Source organism: Rattus rattus, chromosome 4 (genome assembly GCF_011064425.1).
Source record: "Rattus rattus isolate New Zealand chromosome 4, Rrattus_CSIRO_v1, whole genome shotgun sequence".
Taxonomy (NCBI): Eukaryota; Metazoa; Chordata; class Mammalia; order Rodentia; family Muridae; genus Rattus; species Rattus rattus.
In genome coordinates this window covers 10,097,687-10,118,959 of record NC_046157.1, presented here as the reverse complement: position 1 = coordinate 10,118,959, position 21,273 = coordinate 10,097,687, and the positions used below count along the sequence as shown (strand labels likewise).

The 21,273-nt window shown below is 41.4% G+C and overlaps 1 protein-coding gene across 1 annotated transcript in view; it reads right to left on the bottom strand.

Moving 5' to 3' along the window:
- Tprg1 (tumor protein p63 regulated 1) overlaps nt 1-21,273 on the bottom strand; it is a 134,982-nt gene that overhangs the window by 96,272 nt on the left and 17,437 nt on the right. Inside the window, exon 2 of the mRNA XM_032899238.1 lies at nt 9,678-9,908. Within this exon, the coding sequence (XP_032755129.1) occupies nt 9,678-9,899 (222 nt within the window). The 5' untranslated portion in view covers nt 9,900-9,908. The remainder of the gene's footprint in view (nt 1-9,677; nt 9,909-21,273) is intronic.

The window sequence follows — 21,273 nt, the reverse complement described above, 5'->3', positions numbered from 1 at the left end:
TAAAATTAAAAAATAGGGGGGAGGAAGGGATGTTTGCCAAATGTACGCAAGAAATACTCAAGTTAATATACATGGGAGTTCAGAGCTAAACAGAGAATTCACAGCTGAGGAATGCCGAATGGCTGAGAAACACCCTAAAGAAATGTTCAACATCTTTAGTCATAAGGGAAATGCAAATCAAAAACAACCCTGAGATTTCACCTCACACCAGTGAGAATGGCTAAGATCAAAAACTCAGGTGACAGCAAATGCTGGCGAGGATGTGGAGAAAGAGAACACTCCTCCATTGTTGGTGGGGTTGCAGACTGCTACAACCATTCTGGAAATCAGTCTGGAGGTTCCTCAGAAAATTGGACATTGAACTGCCTGAGGATCCAGCTATACCTCCCCTGGGCATATACCCAAAAGATGCCCCAACATATAAAAAAGACACGTGCTCCACTATGTTCATCGCAGCCTTATTTATAATAGCCAGAAGCTGGAAAGAACCCAGATGCCCTTCAACAGAGGAAAGGATACAGAAAATGTGGTACATCTACACAATGGAATATTACTCAGCTATAAAAAACAACGACTTTATGAAATTCGTAGGCAAATGGTTGGAACTGGAAAATATCATCCTGAGTGAGCTAACCCAATCACAGAAAGACATACATGGTATGTACTCATTGATAAGTGGCTATTAGCCCAAATGCTTGAGTTACCCTAGATGCCTAGAACAAATGAAACTCAAGACGGATGATGAAAATGTGAGTGCAGATCGCTCATGAGAGACACAGCCAGAATACAGCAAATACAGAGGCGTATGCCAGCAGGAAACCACTGAACTGAGAACGGGACCCCTGTTGAAGGAATCAGAGAAAGAACTGGAAGAGCTTGAAGGAGCTCGAGACCCCATATGTACAGCAATGCCAACCAACCAGAGCTTCCAGGGACTAAGCCACTACCCAAAGACTATACATGGACTGACCCTGGACTCTGACCTAGTAGGTTGCAATGAATATCCTAGTAAGAGCACCAGTGGAAGGGGAAGCCCTGGGTCCTGCTAAGACTGAACCCCTAGTGAACTAGAGTGTTGGGGAGGGGGCAGCAATGGGGGAGGGTGGGGAGGGGAACACCCATGAGGAAGGGAGGAGGATGTTTGCGGAAACCGGAAAGGAATAACATTGAAATGTATATAGAAATACTCCAAGTTAATAATAAAAAAAAAAAAAAAACAGATACTAATCAAGATTGTGATGTTGAGTCATCTAATATAATGAAGGCTTAGGGTTAATAAAGCATATTGATAAATAAAAAGGAAAAAAAATAAAAGAGGAGAGGATTAGTTAGGCCTGCTTCCTTATAAGCAACTGTGTTGAGTAAACACATTCTTGTTTGGTGACACACAACTAAAGTAACCATCAAAAGGGCTATGAAAAACATTGATGCTGGTTTCCTCAAATAGGAAAACATGAGATGGAAATAGGACATCAAAGTGATGCTTTCCTATCTACCTCTCCAAAAGCTGAGCACCACAAGTGTGATGTTTATGGAATACTTTGATGCTCTCTACAACTCTGTCAATGTTCTTGTTGTCCACACAACTACTTTTTCCAGTACAAATATTGTTTGGGCTCTTTCAGAATATAGAATGACAGAGAGCTGTGTTTCCTTACCTTTTAGTATTGTTAGTTAATTGATTGTTTTACTGTTTTAAAATTAATAAATTTACTGCTAGTTTTAAAAAAAAAATGTAACAAATATGTAAGTACTTGGTCTACTCTCAATCATCCTAGTTATCCAGGATTAAAAAAATTAGCTGGTTCATTGGTTACTCTGAAAATTACTATAACTAGTATTGGAATACAATGGAACCTATTACATTAACAGTAACAAACACGAATAATGAAAGGCTTTACCTTATTCCCATTATTGATCATATTAAATAAGAGGGAAATGACCACACTAGAAGTCAAAGACCAAATGCTCAGTGTAACCAAGCACTTAGCTCTGAGGCTGCAGTCTGAGACAAACAGGAAACCATGATCAATGCAGCACCTCACACAACATAGTGACTCTACTGTCTCTCCATTTTAGCCCTTAGTAGTTCCAGGCAAAGCAAACCCTCTTGGGAAATTCCAGACTCCCCTATCTGTTCCCTTGCATTTCCATGATCTAGACAAGTCCACAGCCAATGCTGACCCAAATAATACCACTTACTTTGTTAATGGTTTCCATGTAATAAGCTCCCATCCCTATCCTGTCCACATTCCTGTCCCTGTCCCTAGCCCTCTCCCTATCCCTATCCTCTCCCTCTCCCTCATCCCTATCCCTATCCCCTATCCCTATCCCTGTCCCTGTCCCTGTCCCTGTCCCTGTCCCTGTCCCTGTCCCTGTCCCTCTCCCTATCCCTATCCCTCTCCCTCTCCCTCTCCCTCTCCCTATCCCTATCCCTATCCCTATCCCTATCCCTATCCCTATCCCTATCCCTATCCCTATCCCTATCCCTATCCGTGCAAAAGGAAGAAGCAGATGTTCAGGAAGGACTACTCTTGTCTGGCTTTCAGGCTTCTTCTGTAGCTACATTGATGGCTAGATAGAAACCATTTTTGCAATACATCTTAGTAATAAAATTAGCCCCAAATCAGCCATAGTGTGTAAAGGCCAAGCAAATTTGTATTTCCTTGGAAAAAAATGATGAAAATTCACCTTATCACAGCATCCCTGTGGTTCTGCTCTCACAAAAGAATAAATCATCTTTATGACAATCCTCAAGGAGTTTCAATACAATGGAAGTTGAACAACCTCTTACCCAGTGAGATGTTTATTTTCTAAACTAAATGGAAGCTCACACAGGCAATAACAATAAAACTAATAAATGTATTTGTTCCTAATGTGAGGGCAAGTCACTAGGAACCCTCTAGCAAGAGAAGAGGAAAAGGGAGAGAGAGTATGAAAGCCAAATTAGTGTCATGGAAGCAATGACATCTCACCACACAATGGGAAGTCCTGAACCTGCTTATTAAAGTCTCGCTGCTCACAATAGAACACAGGCTATAAAAAGGCCATGGGGAACCATTAATTAAATATTAAAAGATCAAATAGTTTTAGTCCCATTAGTTTGTATGTAATTTACATTCTCTAGTATAAATTTAGAGATAATTCTCCATCTCAAATCGCTTTCAACTTTCTGATAAGGTATCTGCAAATACAGAGCCCTACAGGGAGTTTAAAAATATCTTTCTCCATGTGGGCTAAGCATTGTTCTTTTCATAAAAAGTTGCTTTTGAACATCAGTCCCCACAACTAAGATGATTATCATAATATACCTCAAGTTATTAGCCTTGAGGGATACTTTTGTTCGGAGAAGGCATGAGGCCCTTTTAGATATGTCTAAGCAGTAATAGCAGATACACTGAAACAAGAGGAAAGGGTTGCAAATGGACCAAGAGCAAGTGTTTTAGACTTTTCATTACTGTGACTTCTTATTCATGTCCCAAGGTCACAGATAGTATGGTGGCAGTATCAGGACTAATGATCCTAGGAATGCTGGTTAAGCACAAAGAAGTAACACACCCTTCAGGTACTTTAGGATACTCACCAGGTCTCTTGTTCTCTGAGAAAAATTCCCAGGCTTGGCATGATCCTAGGGGTGCTGGTTAACCTTGGACAAGTAACACTTCCTTCAGGTACTTTAGGAAGTTGACTATCTATTTCCTGGGTGTCACTTTTTCTGAGAAAAATTGTCCCAAACTATGTCAGAAAGGCATAATTTTTATACATAATGATAATGACCAGCTAACCACAAAGGGGGTTTAAAAGATCAATAACTTATTTTCTGATCTGGTACTTAGGCATGTGATCTCATATTATGATACTAAAATTACCACTTATTTGTCAAGATTTCCTAATTTCATGCTACTCATTTCTTTGTAAATCCTTCTTGAAACTCATAGAACTGAATCACTCTTCCTCTGGTTTCCTTGAGTATCAATTCCTGGCACCTGACAAAGTGTGCTGTGTTCTCACAGAAAGCCAACAAATACCTTTCATTTCCAGATCAGTGATATGAACAGAAAATATTCTCAATATCCAGCTAAAGTTAAACACATTGTAGTATATATCCTCATTGTGGGATGCTATAATGCTAATAAAAAATGATGTCACAGAATAGTGTAGCCATAATTAATCAATATTTTTCATAGATATGCTAGTTGCATACAGAAATTTTGTATATGAGAAACAAAACAGAAATTCACTCACAAGTGTATAAGAGTCCATGTAATTCATTTTTTAGTTAATATTGAACTGTGACATTACAGTGACTTTTGTGTATCTAAATTTTCTAATTTTTTTTTAATCAACAAGCTACTTCTTCGGTGATAATCCTAAAGTCTTCCAATAAAACCTTTCAGCAACAAATTCTCCCACTGATTCTCTTCATGCTCTTAGCAATTTGCAATGCATAGACTTTAAATTCTTAGCCCAGAATATGTTGATTTGTCTGTGATTATGGCATGGAATCATAGTACTATAAATAGGTAACTAGGAAACTAGCTCTAGCCCTAGGTTTTCTGTTTCGTACACTCTTGGGAAAAGTCAAATCTCACTCACTATTGTGTTACCAAGAAAGAGTAACTCAAGCAGCAAGCGCACATCAGTATTGGCAGAACACTTATAGAAATGCAGAATCCAAATTGTTCGCCAGCTGGACCACGACATCTGAGATCTCACTTCAGATCTAAGAAGTCATCACGTTACGATGACTCTCACACATCGGAAACTTCAAGTGCTGTGATCTTACTTAATTATTCCTTGAGAAAGTCAACTAGCCTCCTCTTTACTGCCACAGACCCTTCTGTCAACAGTTACATCTCACCCTAGAGATCATGGTGAGGTCATAGGCACCTTGCTGCCATTTCTATGACTATTTATAGAATTGTGAATGTAAGCAAAAATAAGAGGAGGAAGTTCTGAAAGTAACAATGTTTGAAATGTTTATAGATGTGTCATACACTCCATGAATATTGACAAAGTTAGCTCTTTTAGGGCTCTATACAAAACTTGTGTTTTATTTCTACTTTTCAGGTTAAGAAATTGAGATTCACAATACATACATTCTCTCATTTATTTTTAAAAACATTTGTGGGGTAATGCTCATCCTATAATATATAAGGATGCATATAGAGTAATTAAATATATAGAGTAATCAAGCTCTCTGTGCTAGTGTGGGTTACTTCCCTACTGCACTTTTGATTCCCTGAGACCCACAAAACAACATGGGTTATTGCCCTTATTCTTGATCACCTACCAGAAATTGATGGTAGGACTATTTGTTGCTGAAGGCATCATGCACTTTAGTCATGGGACATGATCTTGCATTGGATCAAGCCAATCAATGTGACAGCGCTCTCATCAAAGCCCTGTCCCTAGCTGAGGACTTATCATCAGTTTCTGGCTGCTAGAAGAGGGTCAGTCTTCACCAGCAATGTAGCTCGTGGTGGCCCATGCCCCCTTGCATGTTACTCTACACCATAGATATGTACAAGCAGCATTAACCAAACTCAGGGGGTTATAAAAATAGAAGAAAACAAAGGAGGAGTTGAAAGAGAATGAAAGGAGGAGAAAGAGGACATGACATGTTATGGGTTATGGATAGGGGTTTTGGAGGATTTGGAGAAAGACTCACTGGGCTGAAGCAATCTAAATTCATTGTATTTGTGTATGAAATTACAAAAGAATAAGTTAAGAAACATAAACTGTGGCTGATAGTATTATGTTAATTTGGGTCCCCAAAACTGTAGGAGAATTTGCACATTACATGTAAGATACTCAGGAACACTGCGTCCAGTTGGTTCTGATTGGTAAATAAAGATGCTGGCAGTTAATGACTGGGCAGGGCAGACAGAGGTGGGACTTTAGAATTTTAACAGGCTTGGGACCAAGTTGTAGAGAGGAGAAAGAGAGCTGCTGTGCTGGGAGAAGGAGAAGAAAGAGGCCACACGTGAGAAGGTGCAGAACAGAGAACATAGACATCATGTAGGAGTCAGGGTATAGTGGCCCCAGAGGGCTGCACTATGGGTCCAGGATAGCCGAGATGGATTCTGTAAGTAATTTTGTAAGTGATAACTTAGGAATATCAGAGGGAGGTTGATTATCCAGATGGAGGTTAGGAAGTAGCCCAGACATTGAGCTGATTAAGGGATATCAATATATAAAAGCTGGATGTGTGTCCTGCACTTGGGAATCCAGAAAATTGGGGGTCGGGTATTGAGGGAGGCACTGCCACCAGGATCAACTTGAGTATTTACCTGGGTGATGCTACAATAAACTGATTAGCATTAAGTGGCAATGGATTATTTTGTCACAACTACATCTTTACTGTGCTCCCACTTTTTTCATGTACACTTAATGCACACTCATTATATTTGTACAAGCTTCTGTACTTTATCTGCTGGCCTGAAAGGGAGCAGGGTGCCCTTTACCCTCTCAGGCCACAAAGCATCTCCACAGTGACTTAATCCTGGTTAAGACAGTTGTCCTCAGAAGCGCTTGAGAACTTGGACTTGCTTTCTAGAAGTTTGATGAAAAGGGTACTAGCATATAAAATTTATCTATGTTGTAACATTTTTCTAGGAAGAACAGTAGACACGCAACATCTAAATGAAGTTCTTGTACTCTGTGGCTTAGCTGACCTTTTTCACTTGACATTTGTTCACTCTTTAAAAAAATGTTTATTTATATCTCATGTATATAAGCATTTCGCCTGGGTACATGTAAATGTACCATGTGAGTACCTGTTGCCTGTGGAAGCTGGAAGAAGATGTCTGATCCTCTGGAAATGGAGTTACAAGTGGCTGTGAGTGACCATGTAGGTGTTGGGAACCAACCCTGCATCTTCTGCAAAAGCAGTAAGTGCTTTTAACTATGAAGTAATCTCTCCAGCCTCTTGTGTAGTTACTCTTAAGACAAAGATAGTATGGTCTGTCCTACCTGCTTTCCTGTGTTGTATGGGGTCACGGTTCTTAAACAGAAGCTGTAAATATTTAATGACACATGTAGTAGCTGTGTCAATTCATCTAACTCCATGGTTTAGCTTCCCTGTATATTTTCAAATGGGAGTTAGTCTCAGAGAAATTAATTTCAATAGACAAACATGGAACTAATTGCTTTACTTGCTGAAGTTCAATTGAAGTCACTCTGCACTACAGCACAGTTCAGGAAATTGCTGCCCTGGCTCATTTGCTGGCAAGACACAGCATAAATAGTAACATCTCTGTTCATTACAGTCTGACTTCATCCCTAAGATTTTCATATCCTCAGTTCATTGGCAAAGGCACTAACTTCTAAAAGTGACTTTCCATTAAGATTGTGGTGGTAGAGATTGGTGATAGAGGTCAGTTTTTTTTTCTCATGAGTTCTACTTGTTAGAAATTTCAGTTTTACCAGGATGATATTCCCTGTTCCTACATAGAGAGCCAACTGGTCAACCTATGCCACTTTTAGGACTACTGTCAGAAGCAAAGCGAAGAGCTGTTCATAGATTGTTCAGCCAGCTTTCATAGCTGGACCAGCTCCAATCACCAGGCCATTATTGTGTACCACAGCTTTGTACATTTCCATCAAACCATCGCCTCATCCATATCTAGATCATAAAACTCCAAAGGGTGCTAACATTTCCTTTGCAGTTCCATCTCCACTTAACTTTGCATATTCAATAAAGTTCACATATTTTGGAAAACAGACCATATGCTTGACATATGCAAAAACACTCACACAAACACAGATAGCATAGCACCTACCAAAGTGCCTCACACATAGGAATCTACGTGATGTTTAAACACACACATATGCATACACACTCACACATTAAGTTGCTTTAGTTTGAACTTTATCTTAAACTAAGGTATACATTTAAAGTCACGAAGCCAGGATTCATTCAGGGCTATAAATTGCCTCAAATTCTTGACTTCCAATTATTTATGATATTGAGCTGGAAAATATATCTTGAAGGGCCAGAAAGATGAAGATAAAAATGATACACAAATCAGAGAACCTGAGCATGATTTCCAGATACCACATGCCTGTGCACACCTGCACACACACAAACACATACACACACACGAACACAAATTTCAATCCTGTGGGGCACATATGTAACTCCAGCACTCTTGTGAGGTGGTACATGGAGATGAGAGAACTGGCCAGAAGCTTTCAAGCTAGTTAGTCTTGAGTATGCACCATTGTAGACAAAAATCCCCACAAGAAAGTTCCTGTCCCAGATGTAGATCTTTCCTGAGAGGCACAGCCAGAATATAGCAAATACATAGGTGAATGCCAGCAGCAAACCACTGAACTGAGAACGGGACCTCCGTTGAAGGAATCAGAGAAAGGACTGGAAGAGCTTGAAGGGGCTCGAGACCCCATATGAACAACAATGCCAAGCAACCAGAGCTTCCAGGGACTAAGCCACTACCAAAAGACTATACATGGACTGACAATGGGCTCCAACGTCATAGGTAGCAATGAATAGCCTAGTAAGAGCACCAGTGGAAGGAGAAGCCCTTGATCCTGCCAAGACTGAACCCCCAGTGAACGTGATTGTTGGGGGGAGGGCGGTAATGGGGGAGGATGGGGAGGGGAACACCCATATAGGAGGGGAGGGGAGGGGTTAGGGGGATGTTTGACCGGAAACCCGGAAAGGGAATAACAATCGAAATGTAAACAAGAAATATTCAAGTTAATAAAGAAAAAAAAAAGAAAGAAAGAAAGTTCCTGTCTCGATAAAGTAGAAGATGACAATCAATTTCCAAAGGTTGTTCCCTGCCCTGATGTACAAAATCACTCCCACATATGAAAGAAATGAAGAAAGAGACAGAGAGGCAATGATAAGAGAGATAGAGACACCTAGAAAGAGAAGTTTATTTTACAATGAAAAGGTGCCCCATATATACATGAAAATTGTATCTTCATGGTTCACATCTCCGTATTTTTCCTCAATAGATTATGGCTACTGTGTTAATAAGAACTTTGGAGGATTGCAAATGATCAGTAAGTATAAAAAGCAATCAACAAAGGAATAAGAAATCCACGAAGTACTTTCCTTTTGGTCCAAATGCTAAAAACTTATTACAGTAGCCTTTTACGCCAGTATATTGTCCATTTACTTTCCTGGCTCCAATGCTCAGGTGAGAACTCTGAGCCCCACGCTGCAACTGCAGATAGAGTTTCAATTTAAAAGCTTTGTTCCCATGGTAACACCAACATCCCAGCATCCGGGCTCAAATTCCACTCAGCCTCAGCAGTACTTTCTACACCACAGTCTATGTCTTTCTAAAACAATGAGTTCACAGTTTTACCTTCTAGCAACTACATTACATGTTCTCTAGCTATTAAGCATTAATTCTTTGGGGCCAGATTTTGCATCCATGAAGGAGTGAAGCCAAAACATGTAGAGGCCACAGGAAATGAATCTCCTTGATGCTGTCTGAGAGATAAAAGTTGAAGTTGACAGGTCTGGTTTGTCAGAAGTTTAAACCCTTCATCCATACAATGGGAATAAAAGCAATTACATGAGGATCATGGTGACTATTAAAAGAGGTTTGTAAGATATGTAACCCAAGGCAAAATGCAGTATAGAGAAGGTGGTAAGATTTCAAAAGAAATTTTGAATAGAGTTGGAATCATGATTTTACCCGTGTTACAAAGTACTTCCGTGAAACATAGGGCTGGTGATAAGGATTGGGGTACAGTGTTGCTTTAGTCAAACTCTGCTGTCTTGAAATCTTCCTTGGTCCTGAGTACTTCTCCGAGTCCCCCTCCTTTGTGGACAAGTGGTCATTCTCAGAGGATTGGTCCTCTTCCTCTTGCTTCAGAGACACAGGCTGGAATCCTTCGAAGCTCCCAATTGTTGACATTTCTTTAGCCTAAAACAATGAAATAATTTTTTCATTAGATGATAAAGATTCCCACCTGTATCCTGGCTATGGCAAAACAGTTTACAAGGAGGGAAAGATCTTCCTGAAAGGGAAATGGTCATATTTTGATTAGACAGAGGCACCAGTGGACAGTGCAGTACAGTTAGCTAAGTGCCACCCATGTGCAGTGCCGTCACCAGGAAAGAGAAGTAGAGACTCTCAGAGCTGAGAAAATGAAGTTGTGACTCACTCCATTTCCTCAACTTTAATACCAGAACATAAACGGAACATAGGAAATATAGCATGAAATTGCTGCCAGGTAATTCATCTTTGTGATTGCCTGGCATTTTTGTCTAAAACTCTACTAACTTGGTTTGTATTTAAGAGTGAAAAGCAATGAGAATGTTTCCTCTGATCAGCTTCAGGGGACTGGTATGAGAACGTATGTGGTTTGAGTAAGGATGGCCCCCATAGGCTCATATATTTGAATGCTTGACCACCAGGAAGTGGCACAACCTGGGAAGGATCAGGAGGTGTGGCCTTGTTGGAATAGGTGTGGCTTTATTGGAGGAAGTGTCATTGGGAGTGGGAGTTGAGGTTTCAAAAGTCCAAGCCAGGTGGGTGTCTCTCTCTTCCTCGTGTCTGTGGATATGATGTAGAATGCTCAGCTGCTTCTCCAACACTATGTGTATCTGTGTGCTCCCACGCTGTGCACCAGGATGAAAATGGACTCGACCTCTGAAACTGTGAGCAAGCCTCTAATTAAATGTTTCCTCTTCTAAGATTTGCCATGGCCGTGGCCATGGTATCTCTTCACAACAACGAAACACCAAGAAAGGATATAAACCACCTGGAACTGCATATTTTCAAATTAATGTACTAATTCTAACATTTTATTTTAATGAAATAGTTCAGAAAAATGTCCAAAGACATATACACATACTTACAGCCTTGTATTATATTATGTAAGTTCTTTGATAACACCATTATGTCTAGTAGAGAAACGCAGTATGTAATAAATACCAATATTAAACATTTGCACAATCTTGCACTTATATGAAATAATTTAAATGAAACAAGTATTTTTCACTAGTAGAGAACTGGACAGGTGAATGTCAAATACAGTGCGACTCTTAAAATATGAAAACATACTTTATCATAGAAATATGTCTAAAAATATCTTTATGCAAAAGAAATTTTATGAATTATATTGCTCAGTTGTCTTAAAATCATTCATAGAAAAAGAAATGCAATTTTAAAACATGTATTTTCCTATGTGTATCCATCTACAAGTGGCCACTATTTCAAACTGAAAAAAAGTAAAATAAAATGTTAAAAGTAGTTCTAGTTTCATAATTTTGTGGCTACCCCTCTCAATTCAGTTTCTGTGTCTCTGGGTGCTAACAGAATAGCCATTTAGCGTTTAAATACAAACAACAACTTGATTTCTATTTGGGAGGTGTCTTGTCTTTTTTGCTTTGCTTTGTTTATGAGGACAAAATAGAAGGCACATGCAGGTCTGAATAAAATCTGCCTGATCGGCCTAGCGCTCAGTTTTCTAGCAGAGGAAGAAAGCCACATGGGGACATTGCCTATGCTTAGGAACTTTGCCCAATCATCCAATCATCCCTACAGGAGGCCCAGTTACTAATGTGTCCTGGAAGCTGGCTTCATGGCTAGGGTCACCATTAGGAGTGACGTCTTAGTCTCAGAGCTGCCTCTATGTTCTTAATCAACTAAAAGGCAGCTTTAATTCCATTTCCTTGGTTCCTGTGAAATGCCAGAAAGTGGGGTGGGGAAAGCCTAGTGTGCCAGCATATTTTCACCCTTAAAATTGAGACAAACCAGAACATTCAAAGGAGGTAAAAATAGCATGATCACACAGTGTTGTAGAGAGCCCTTTCCTCCTAATTGAAATATTGTCTGTGGGAGGAAGGAGAGAAGCTCACACAGCTGAGGCTGAGGGAGCGCAGCAAGTTATGGGAGTCACAAGGCTCCTAGCCAAGGTTTAGAAGCAGGAACAAAGGCTCAGGAAGGTGACCCTCCAGCCAGCCCAGCCACTTGCAAGTTCAGAGAGTTCCAGGAATCCACTTTCCTGCTAGGGTGGGCTTTGATGATGCAGCTGTCTTTGAGTCAACTCTGCTCCTGTTAAGTAAAAGCTCCCTAAGCTACTAAAGGCAATCACCCCAATAAACTTCACTAAGGTAGTAGACCTTCACTGAATTGTCTATTTGGTCAGCTGTTTGGTGCTCTCCATTGGAGGTTAATAGACTTTGCTCATATCTCTTCACCTAAAGCAACACACGTGTATTGCCCAAATCAAAGCACTTTGGCAAAAGATGATGCTACTAGCAGTTTTGTCATGGTGGTGGGGGTAAACAGAACCATCTCTGGCAACTATGGATGTCACTTTGAGGGGAGTTGAATTTAGTAGAAAATACAGTTGGTTAAATTCGTGGATTGCCTTATGCAGTTCCCATTCCATTTTATCTGAGCTGATCCTCAGCTCCGAGACCTCAGCAGTCACTGTTGGTATCTGTCTAAGCTTCAACCCACAGTTACCTGGCAACAGCCAGGTATGCTCCGCCCCACAGTTGCCTGGGAACCGTCAGCTGTGCCTGACTATAAAGGGGTCTGCTGGCCCTCTCCTCTCCCTCTTGCGTCTCTTGCTTTTCCACTTCTCCTGCCTTCTTTGTCCCCGTCCCTTCTCTTCTCATCCTCCTTCCCCACCCCCCCACCCCCCACGTGCCCATGGCCGGCCTTTCCTCTCTTCTTCTACTCTTCTCTCATTAAATCTTTCCACATAGAACCATGTTGGTTTGGTGTGTTCTGTCTGGGCACGAGCCAAGATTTAAACTCCAATGGTCACAGTCTTGTTTACTCTTCATGCATCCTTCTGAGGATTCAGAGTAGGGAGGACCACCTAAGGCATACTTGGCAGTACTTATGGACATGCTTTTGAGTCCAACTTGCCCAAATAGGCCTTCCTGGACTATTTGTGTAATGTTATAAAGGCAGGTACACAAAGGTTGAAATTGGCCTTTGAAAATAAAAGGTAATGGAGAAGCAGAAGGGGGTGAGGAAGAAAGAGGAAGGGAGGAAGGGAGAGAGGGAGGGAAGGAAGTAAGAGAGAGGAGAGAGAGAAGAAGGGAGGGAGGGAGAGAGAGAAACAGAGACAGAAAAAGAAAGAGACAGAGACAGACCAAGAACCAGAGGAGCACTTCGGCCTTGCTAACTGTTCTGTACTCTATGCCTGCGGGTTGGCACCTCCTTTCCAGTGGGTGTTGGAAGGAAATGCATTTCCAAAGTTCTTACGAAGGAAGGTTTGTGTCACAGGGAAGGGAAGCCTGCTTCTGTATTTGTGCACTCTGTGAACACACTAACAACAGACATCTGCTCAAGGCTCCTATGCCTGGAAAACAGAGGGAGGATTTAATTAGCACCACTTCCTCTCCCCCAGGCTGTCTTCTCTGGAAACACTTGGGGAAGGCAGCACTCTTAGCTCTCGAACTGTCTGTGAGATCCAGGAACTGAGGAAACTCTCAGCTCCATTTGCATTCTTAAAGCCTTAAACCCTGGAAGCTCCGCCAGCCTCCTTGGCTGGCATTGGAATGCTCATCAACCATGGGAGTGGGGGATAGATGGGGGGAATGTGGGTTGGGGACATCACCAAGGTCAGGGAATAAGATTCTTCAAGTCTCCCCATTCAAGGTAGAGGAGGGTAGGAATCTATCTAAGCACCCCATTTGGTTCCTTGGCCCTGAAAACTACCGAGTCAATAGAAAATGCCCTCTCTTCTCCGCTTAGAAACACTGTATACACTAAAGTAGTAAGAACACAGAAATCAACACCAGTAACCAATCTTCCCTAAATAAATGGACCCATTGCTTCTGCAGTGCAAATTCTGCATGGCAGTGGACCTATGGAGCACTGCCTAGAACTGGAAAGGGTTGTCCTTCTGTGATGTGTCCTAATGGATTTATCTCAACTTTGACTGCTCCAGTAGAGGCAGCATAATGTTATAGAGAGGTAAATTCTCCAGCCTAAGAAAAAAATGTGATGTGGCAGCCACTGTTGGCTAAATCTTCTCATGTGGGGATTTGGGCAATGAAGATCTCACCTAAGAAAGAAAGTTTCCAATATTGCTTGTTTATTCTACTTAACCACCTAATAGTCAAAGACACCTACATACAGACATGAAAAATAAGATCTCAAAAGGTAGAGCAGCCGCATGGGCCTCTTAAAAAAAATTAAATGAAAAATGGAAAGCAGCCATTGGCCTTTGCAAAGAGATGAATCAGATTTATTGAAGGAGTGGGATTAGAAGAGATTTCTGAAGATTAAGTAATTTTACTGCTGTATATGTAACTAAAAAATACATATAGGAATAAATGCCAAGTAGTTTCCAAAGAATATGCTACTTTTCTTTCAGTTAGATAATAAAAGTTCTAAATCTCTCAGTTGTTAGAAAAAATCAGAGCTAATTTTCACATATATATGTGTACATATGTATGTATATGATATGCAGATAAGTTACTTCTAGATCTTTATCTAAGTATAACTGTCTCTATTCAAAACTTCAATTATCCCTCTGTGGCTGTTTCTAGTATTTCAGGATCATGTAGGGCATAAATTATAACGAGAGGATTATCATCTGCTCCAACTCTTTGATTTTGTAAACACTGGCACAGAACTGCGGAGATGAAGGACTCGCTCAAGGTCATGCGGCTTCTGGGATTAGAATAGGGAAGCCACAGTTTTCCTTTTCCACAACCTCCTCTTCTGCGGCCTCCTTTTCCACGGCTTCATTTAGCCAAAGTTCAGAACTTGCCTGTCATGTATAGGTCTAAGGTTCCACACACAAAGAAGAACAAAGCAGGAGGAGTCACAGAAGGAGTCCTTAAAAGAAGTGTGGGCAAAATGAAGGTCCTGGCAAAATGGAGGCTCTCTGGCAGCCACGGGATTGGAGACGCAGCTCCATGAAGCAGGGCTCATCAGCAGTTTCTCCATAGTAAGCCATAGTCATCGCTGTACACTGAAGCTTTTCTTGTTCCCCAAAATCAGGGTGCTGAGAGCTTTCAAGATCCTATAGCGTGTTTTGTATTCTTTTCAATATCCAAAGAAAAATAACATTTTAAGTTAAAAACAATGCTTTGAAATGTTTTTGTCAGATCAGAAAAAAAGTAAAATCTGTTACATACCCAAATAACCTGCTATATATAAGAGGGACAATTATCAAAGTATTTCAAGTCATCAACTCATGATTTTTAATTTAACTAATTTACATTTATTTTTATGCATATGTGTGCAGTCTTGCATGTATGCATACATTCCACATGTGTGTAAGATCCCATCAAGGCCAAAAGAAGGCATCAGACCCCTGGAACTAGATCTAGTTAGATCTAGTTAGATCTAGTTCGAGTTATCTGTGTGCATTGGGAATCAATCACACCAGGGTATTCTAAGTGCAATTCACCACTGAGCCATCTCTTCAGCGTCAACTCACAGGTTTTATTAGCAGTGTTATTGCAATGTGAAGACTCTCAGAGCAATAGGGTCTTGGGCCGCTGAGATTATATGCTTCTCTGACTCAACTCTATACCCCACTGTTAACATCCCCACTGAATGTTCTCCTCACATTCTTAACCTTCAGAGTCAGAAATGTTCTCCCAAAAGTGTTTTCCCCTTGCTCTAATCCCAGAAACTCTGTTCCATGCTGGAGGTTCTCTCCACTATGGAAGTTATATGATCTGACAGAATCATTTCTTTCTCGTCTAAAATCAAAGGCAGAGGCAGGATGTGGATCCCAGGACACATTTGTTTCTCGGAGATATGGATGAATACCTATTCTGAAATAGATTAGCTGAAAAGGAGCTGCCAGCCACACTTGCTTGGCCAGGACTTGAGTCAAAAACATCAGAAAAGGTCTTGGGAAAATTTCCTCTCCCCAGAGTTCAATGAAAAAAAAAATAAACAAATAAATAACAAAACACTTTGTATGTAAGAAAAATGTGTCATAGTTCAGATCAAGCACACAAGACTGATGTTAACCAGAGACAGGTATAACTCAGAGCTCTTTCCTAATGGGCCTTTTCCCAAGGCTGGAGCAGATCTGTTTTCAGACCCCTTACCCCTTTTAGGACCACCTTCTTGGTGAAGATGCACAAACAAACTCTCACTCACTGTATCTCCCCATTACCGACACCTTATAAAGTTACATACACTTACTTAAAAAACCCTGACATGGGTATCTTTAATATCTAAGTGTGAATTTAATACTGAACAGTTGAGGCTCCTCACTGGTCTCTAAAACCTTGGGAAGACAGGTTTCCCCAGTACCAACTCTGATCAATGTTACCTCCCACTGTATTAGTCTATTCAATCTGCTATAACAAAGTCCCTGAGGCTAGATAAATAAAACAACATGAAACTATTCTCATCACTCTAGGGGGCAAGTCCAAGATGAAGAAATTGGGTACTACATTTTGAGAAGGGACCCAACAGTGTCCTTACATGGTACCAAGGACAGAAAGGGAAAAGACCTGAATAGTTAACCACAGCGCTTTCATCACATAAGATTGGCAAGAGACAAAGCCTCATGCTCTAGTTACCTACGGAAGATCCCACTCCTAATACTGACACACACACATGGGATTGACACAGAATGTGAATTCTTGACAGTGCACAGATTAGAGCAATAGATGAGAAAAACTAAGCCCAGAAGGATTATGTGTCTCTTGAGAACCTGTGAGTTATTAAACTTTAAAAAGTTAAATGCAGACGATAAAATTCAAATTATAGGCATCCTAGGACAACACTATCATGCCCCAGAGAGTTCTTGTGGCCAGACTTAGACCTTAGAAAGGTCTTTAGCTTGTTAAGTAGAACGATTCATTTCTCACCGGTTGCTATGCATGTGGTAGGGGAGGGAACATGAATGTTTGTTGCTGGGCTGTGTGCTGCACTAGAAGGTATCGACTGTGCTTTCCCACTGATGGCACAGCTACCTACACGAAGGGGTTAACATTCTCCAGGCATGTCCCCAAAATAAAACTCCACTTTTAATTTTGACATTTTGTAAAGGTAATTTATGTGAATTTATGTGTGCAGCCTTTCTGAGTCTCTGTGCAAGCAGCCGAGGGATGTGTGGCAGATAAACAACAATACTCCAACACCTCGCAGCTCTCCGGCAAGCTCGCTTCTGTGCCAGTGGAGATAAGAATATTGGCAAATGATTCTTCACAATTTCACATTTTGTGCATTAGCGATAGCACGCTAGCAGGGATGCCGAGTCCTGAGGCAGGAGGAGTTGAAGGAGGGTCTCATCCCTCCCAGACCTTCCTGAGTCAGATGAGCCCTCTGTTCTGCATCTGTGCCTTCACCTCAGAACAGCTGGTAGTGTTGGGGCTGAGGAAAAACACAGAGCCACCGAGGGACACAGACTGTATCTACAGTGACCAGGGCCAGTAAAGTCACTTCCTCACTGCTGCTGTCTGGACTGCTGCTGGGGCCAGACTTGGTCTAGGTGAATTGCGTGTCTGGAATCTGCAGAAGATGTCTGCAGGGAGAGTGAATGGAGCCTCTGGTCTCCAAACACATTTTAGGAAAAGCAGATCCATTTATCATTTGTGGAACGTTCTTCTTACCCTTTCATGTCGGTGAACAATGGCACTCAAGTTTGAAAGCCGACAGCGTGAATTATATTTAAATTTCCTTCCAGCTCAATGACTTTACAAGATCTCCCTGAATTTTACAGTTATAAGCCCACAGAGATAGCAAAGGGATTCTCCAGACTTGTAAATGCTGTGAGACCAAAGTTAGAGAGAAGAGTACGGTGGCAGTCATCAAATTGGATGACCATCACGGAGATTCTGGGACACTGTTCTCTGGCTTCCCTCTGCCTAGGATGGGAACCCACATGGACCTGACCTATTAGAGACACCAACAATGGAGAGCAGGACATTTGGCAAGGGCACAGCCAGAGATGGGCCAGCACCTCCATATCTGTTGATGCATTTAAAGTAGCAAAGAAATGAGAGGTCTACTGAGCATCTTACAAAATGTCAATGCATAGGGGGGAGTTCATCAAAACTATGTAAGGGAAATATAGTCATGTTAAGAGTATTGGTCTTAGACATACTTTTTCGTACACATCTTTAAGAGAACTTCTCCCCTCTCTTTTAATCTTGATTAGCACTTTGGTATTGATCACCATGTTCTACCATTCTCTTTCATGTCTTCTCTTGTGAGCAGCTTCAGAGCAAGATATACACTACACCTATCTTCATGGACCAGTGGTTGGTATGGGTAGGACCAGATTTTCTAGTGGATGAGTGGCTGGCCTACTTGTTTCTCTGCCATGTTTGAGCTTTGACGGGCATAGTTGAGTGCTCTGAGACTACCTATGAACTGAATAGTGTGAAACCTTTCCTACACAGAATCTCATGCTACAGGCTGGCTCCGATCTACAGTAGATCACAGACTAGTAGAAGTGAAAGGGTGTTCGCAAGTAGTAACAGCTTTGATGATTGAGCCGTGGTGGCAGTTTATCCATGATGTATGCTGGAAAGGGAGAGAGGATAGCTGGTGGGTGGGGAGAGAGAAAGAGACATGTGGAGAAAGGCACCTCAAAGCTAACCACACATTAGATAGGCTGATGACATTCCAGACAGAGTCGTGAGGTATGAGAATGCATGTGTCAAGGAGAGCAGATAATATAGTATGAGTAAGCCACATGTCAGCTGACCAGCTCTGAGCACTGTCCTCGGTGAACTAGTTATGCTTGGTGGAAAATGTCTTCGGTGGGTAACAGTGAGAAATCCTGCTGGCACTTCCTCTGTGTTCTCTTGTGTTTAAATTCAATCCTCCATATCTGCAGGGAAAATTTCCTCCCAGAAATGCAAACATAGTCAAGGTCGGCACTATAATGACTCCATCTGCCTCAAGGATTTCATTAAATTAAAGATGTAGAGGTCATAGAGAAGTAAGTTCCATTTGTGTTCACTCCAGCATGACATCATCTATCCATTTCTCACATCTTTCTTTCCAAGCCAACAAACCCTTTCTTGACTGTGTGTTTATTTAATCTATTTCACTTACAGACTGAGGTATCTCCAGTTCTTGACTTCATAAACCCATAAATATAAACTCTAGAAGTAGATGTTCATATAACCCTACAGAGGGACATTTTAGACAGAGGGCATTTGGCAGAAAAGATCTGGAACACAGTGTAGAAAGAGGCCCATCAATAACCCAGGAATGGAGTTGGGAAACTTCACTCGGGCAGTAACCGTGTCCTGTTTTGAGCTGGTTTAGCCATTTGTGAAGCATTGTGGGAAGAACCATAGTCCAGCATGAGTCAATCACCAGACTTCTTCTCATCCTGCACACACAAAAGGGAGATAGGAAAGAATGCAGATTAAAAGCCATATGCAAGAAACCAGCCTAGAAGAGGACGTTGGTTCTGGTGTGCTTCAGACTGAGGATAGGACTCAGGTCTTTATGCATTAGTGAAAAGGGAGCCGAGAGACCCAAACAGGCAGCCAAGACTAATAACTCCGATCTCAAGGCAGCTTTTCTACTCTCTTCAAACACAACAGGAGCCCTAACTTTGAATTTGTTGATTTGAATGAAAAGGAATACAGTAGTTAGAAATTAGACTAAATCTCAGGTCCGATTAGTTACTAGGACATCATAGAGAAGTGTGTGGATTATTATCCAGCAAAGATTCCCACATTCCTGTCCAGCTCAGACCAGACAGAAAGAGGAACAGCCTTTCGATGACCACATACTCTCAGGGGCCAGCCTCCATTTTAAGTCAATGATGTCTCACATTCAGATTCAAAAAATCCAGGTTAAATCCTTTATTCAATATTGATAGTACAACATTTCACTGAAATAAAATTTCAAAGAGAGTATAAGAGGTGAAGTAATTAATATACACTAGGAAAAGCTAGTCTACGAGATCTTGAGAGATACATAAACTGTAGTTTATTGTTCATTAATGAAGATTTTTGTGAAGAAAATGTTTCACTGAAGTACAGTGTGTATGTGGATGGGCTGACAAATTATCACAGAGTAAATCCACCCACGCCACTTCCCCAAGGTCAAGGATGCCTGCCACACGAATGGCTTCCTGGAAGCAGTATTTCTGTTTTCAAAAGCCATGTTCACTCAGTACCACATGACAGACACCCAAGGCCCTGACACACATTTTCACAAGCACCATTAGTCACTTTAAAAATAAGAAGGCAGGTCCTGAGCTGAGAACAGGGTAGTGACAAAGCAAATTAGAGGTTATAGCAGGGCTCCAGGCCCCTCTTTCCTGTTCACAGCCTAGGATTCCTAAGAAGGTTTAGCTAGCCTCTGAAGCAAGAAAAACCTGTTGTCTGCAGTAACTCCTTCCTCCTTGAGTCAGCACTTAGTTCTGCTCTTTGACTTCAGAAGCAAACTGTGAGCTCTTTCCTAGACCCTGCTTAAAATCCCATTTACATCATTGTTTCCTGTCAGGGGCACCCAATGTATGTCAGGCACAGGGATAAATACTTCAGTGAATTAGCCAAGAGACTCTTCCTGCTTTTCAGTAGATACTTTCCAAACTCTTCGGTTTCTGTGAACATTCTGTTCCACCACTTGGTGAGGTGACAGGTCTCTTTTTTAAAGGTAGTATCACAGGGGTGACAAGGGACCACTGACCCTGTTATCAGAGGAACAATGGAGACATTTGTTAGAGAAGAAGGAAAATTTACCGATGTTGACAGGAGCAAAGAGCACAGGGATTTCATTTGACCTTGGAAAGCATAAGGGGAATTACTGAAGTTCTTGCTTTTCATGGCCAACCTTGTCATAAAGGGAAAAAAAAAAAGTGTGATCATTACTGATTGTCCTGCTTTGTTGTCTCTGTAACATACAGCAAGCTGCTTCCTGGTCATTGTACATCTGCTCAACAAAGTTCTTACTGAGACCGAGGCAATATGGGCACTGTCCACTCCTTGTGTCTCCGAGCTCTTTGACACTCCTGTCTGGTGCACAGCCATCCAGAATTTCACATCTCCCCTGCTCCTTACAGCGGGGTTACGGGTTGTTTCCTTACACGTGGGCTATAGTTTCTTCCATAGGCACATAAGCATAAAACGCCCTCACAGAGCCTTGTGTGTTCGAACACTTGTTCTTCGACCTGTACGAATTAAAGCTGTATAGCTGTAAGATGTAGGGCCTAGCTGGAGGTAATGGGCTTCTGAGGGGTGGTGCTAGTCCAGATCACAGATCCAGCCCAAGCTCTCAGTTCTCTGATCCACTGAGGTATAAATAAGTAGCTTCAGATTCTGATCTGTCCATCACAACTGCCATAAACTCTACCATACTTTCTTGATCA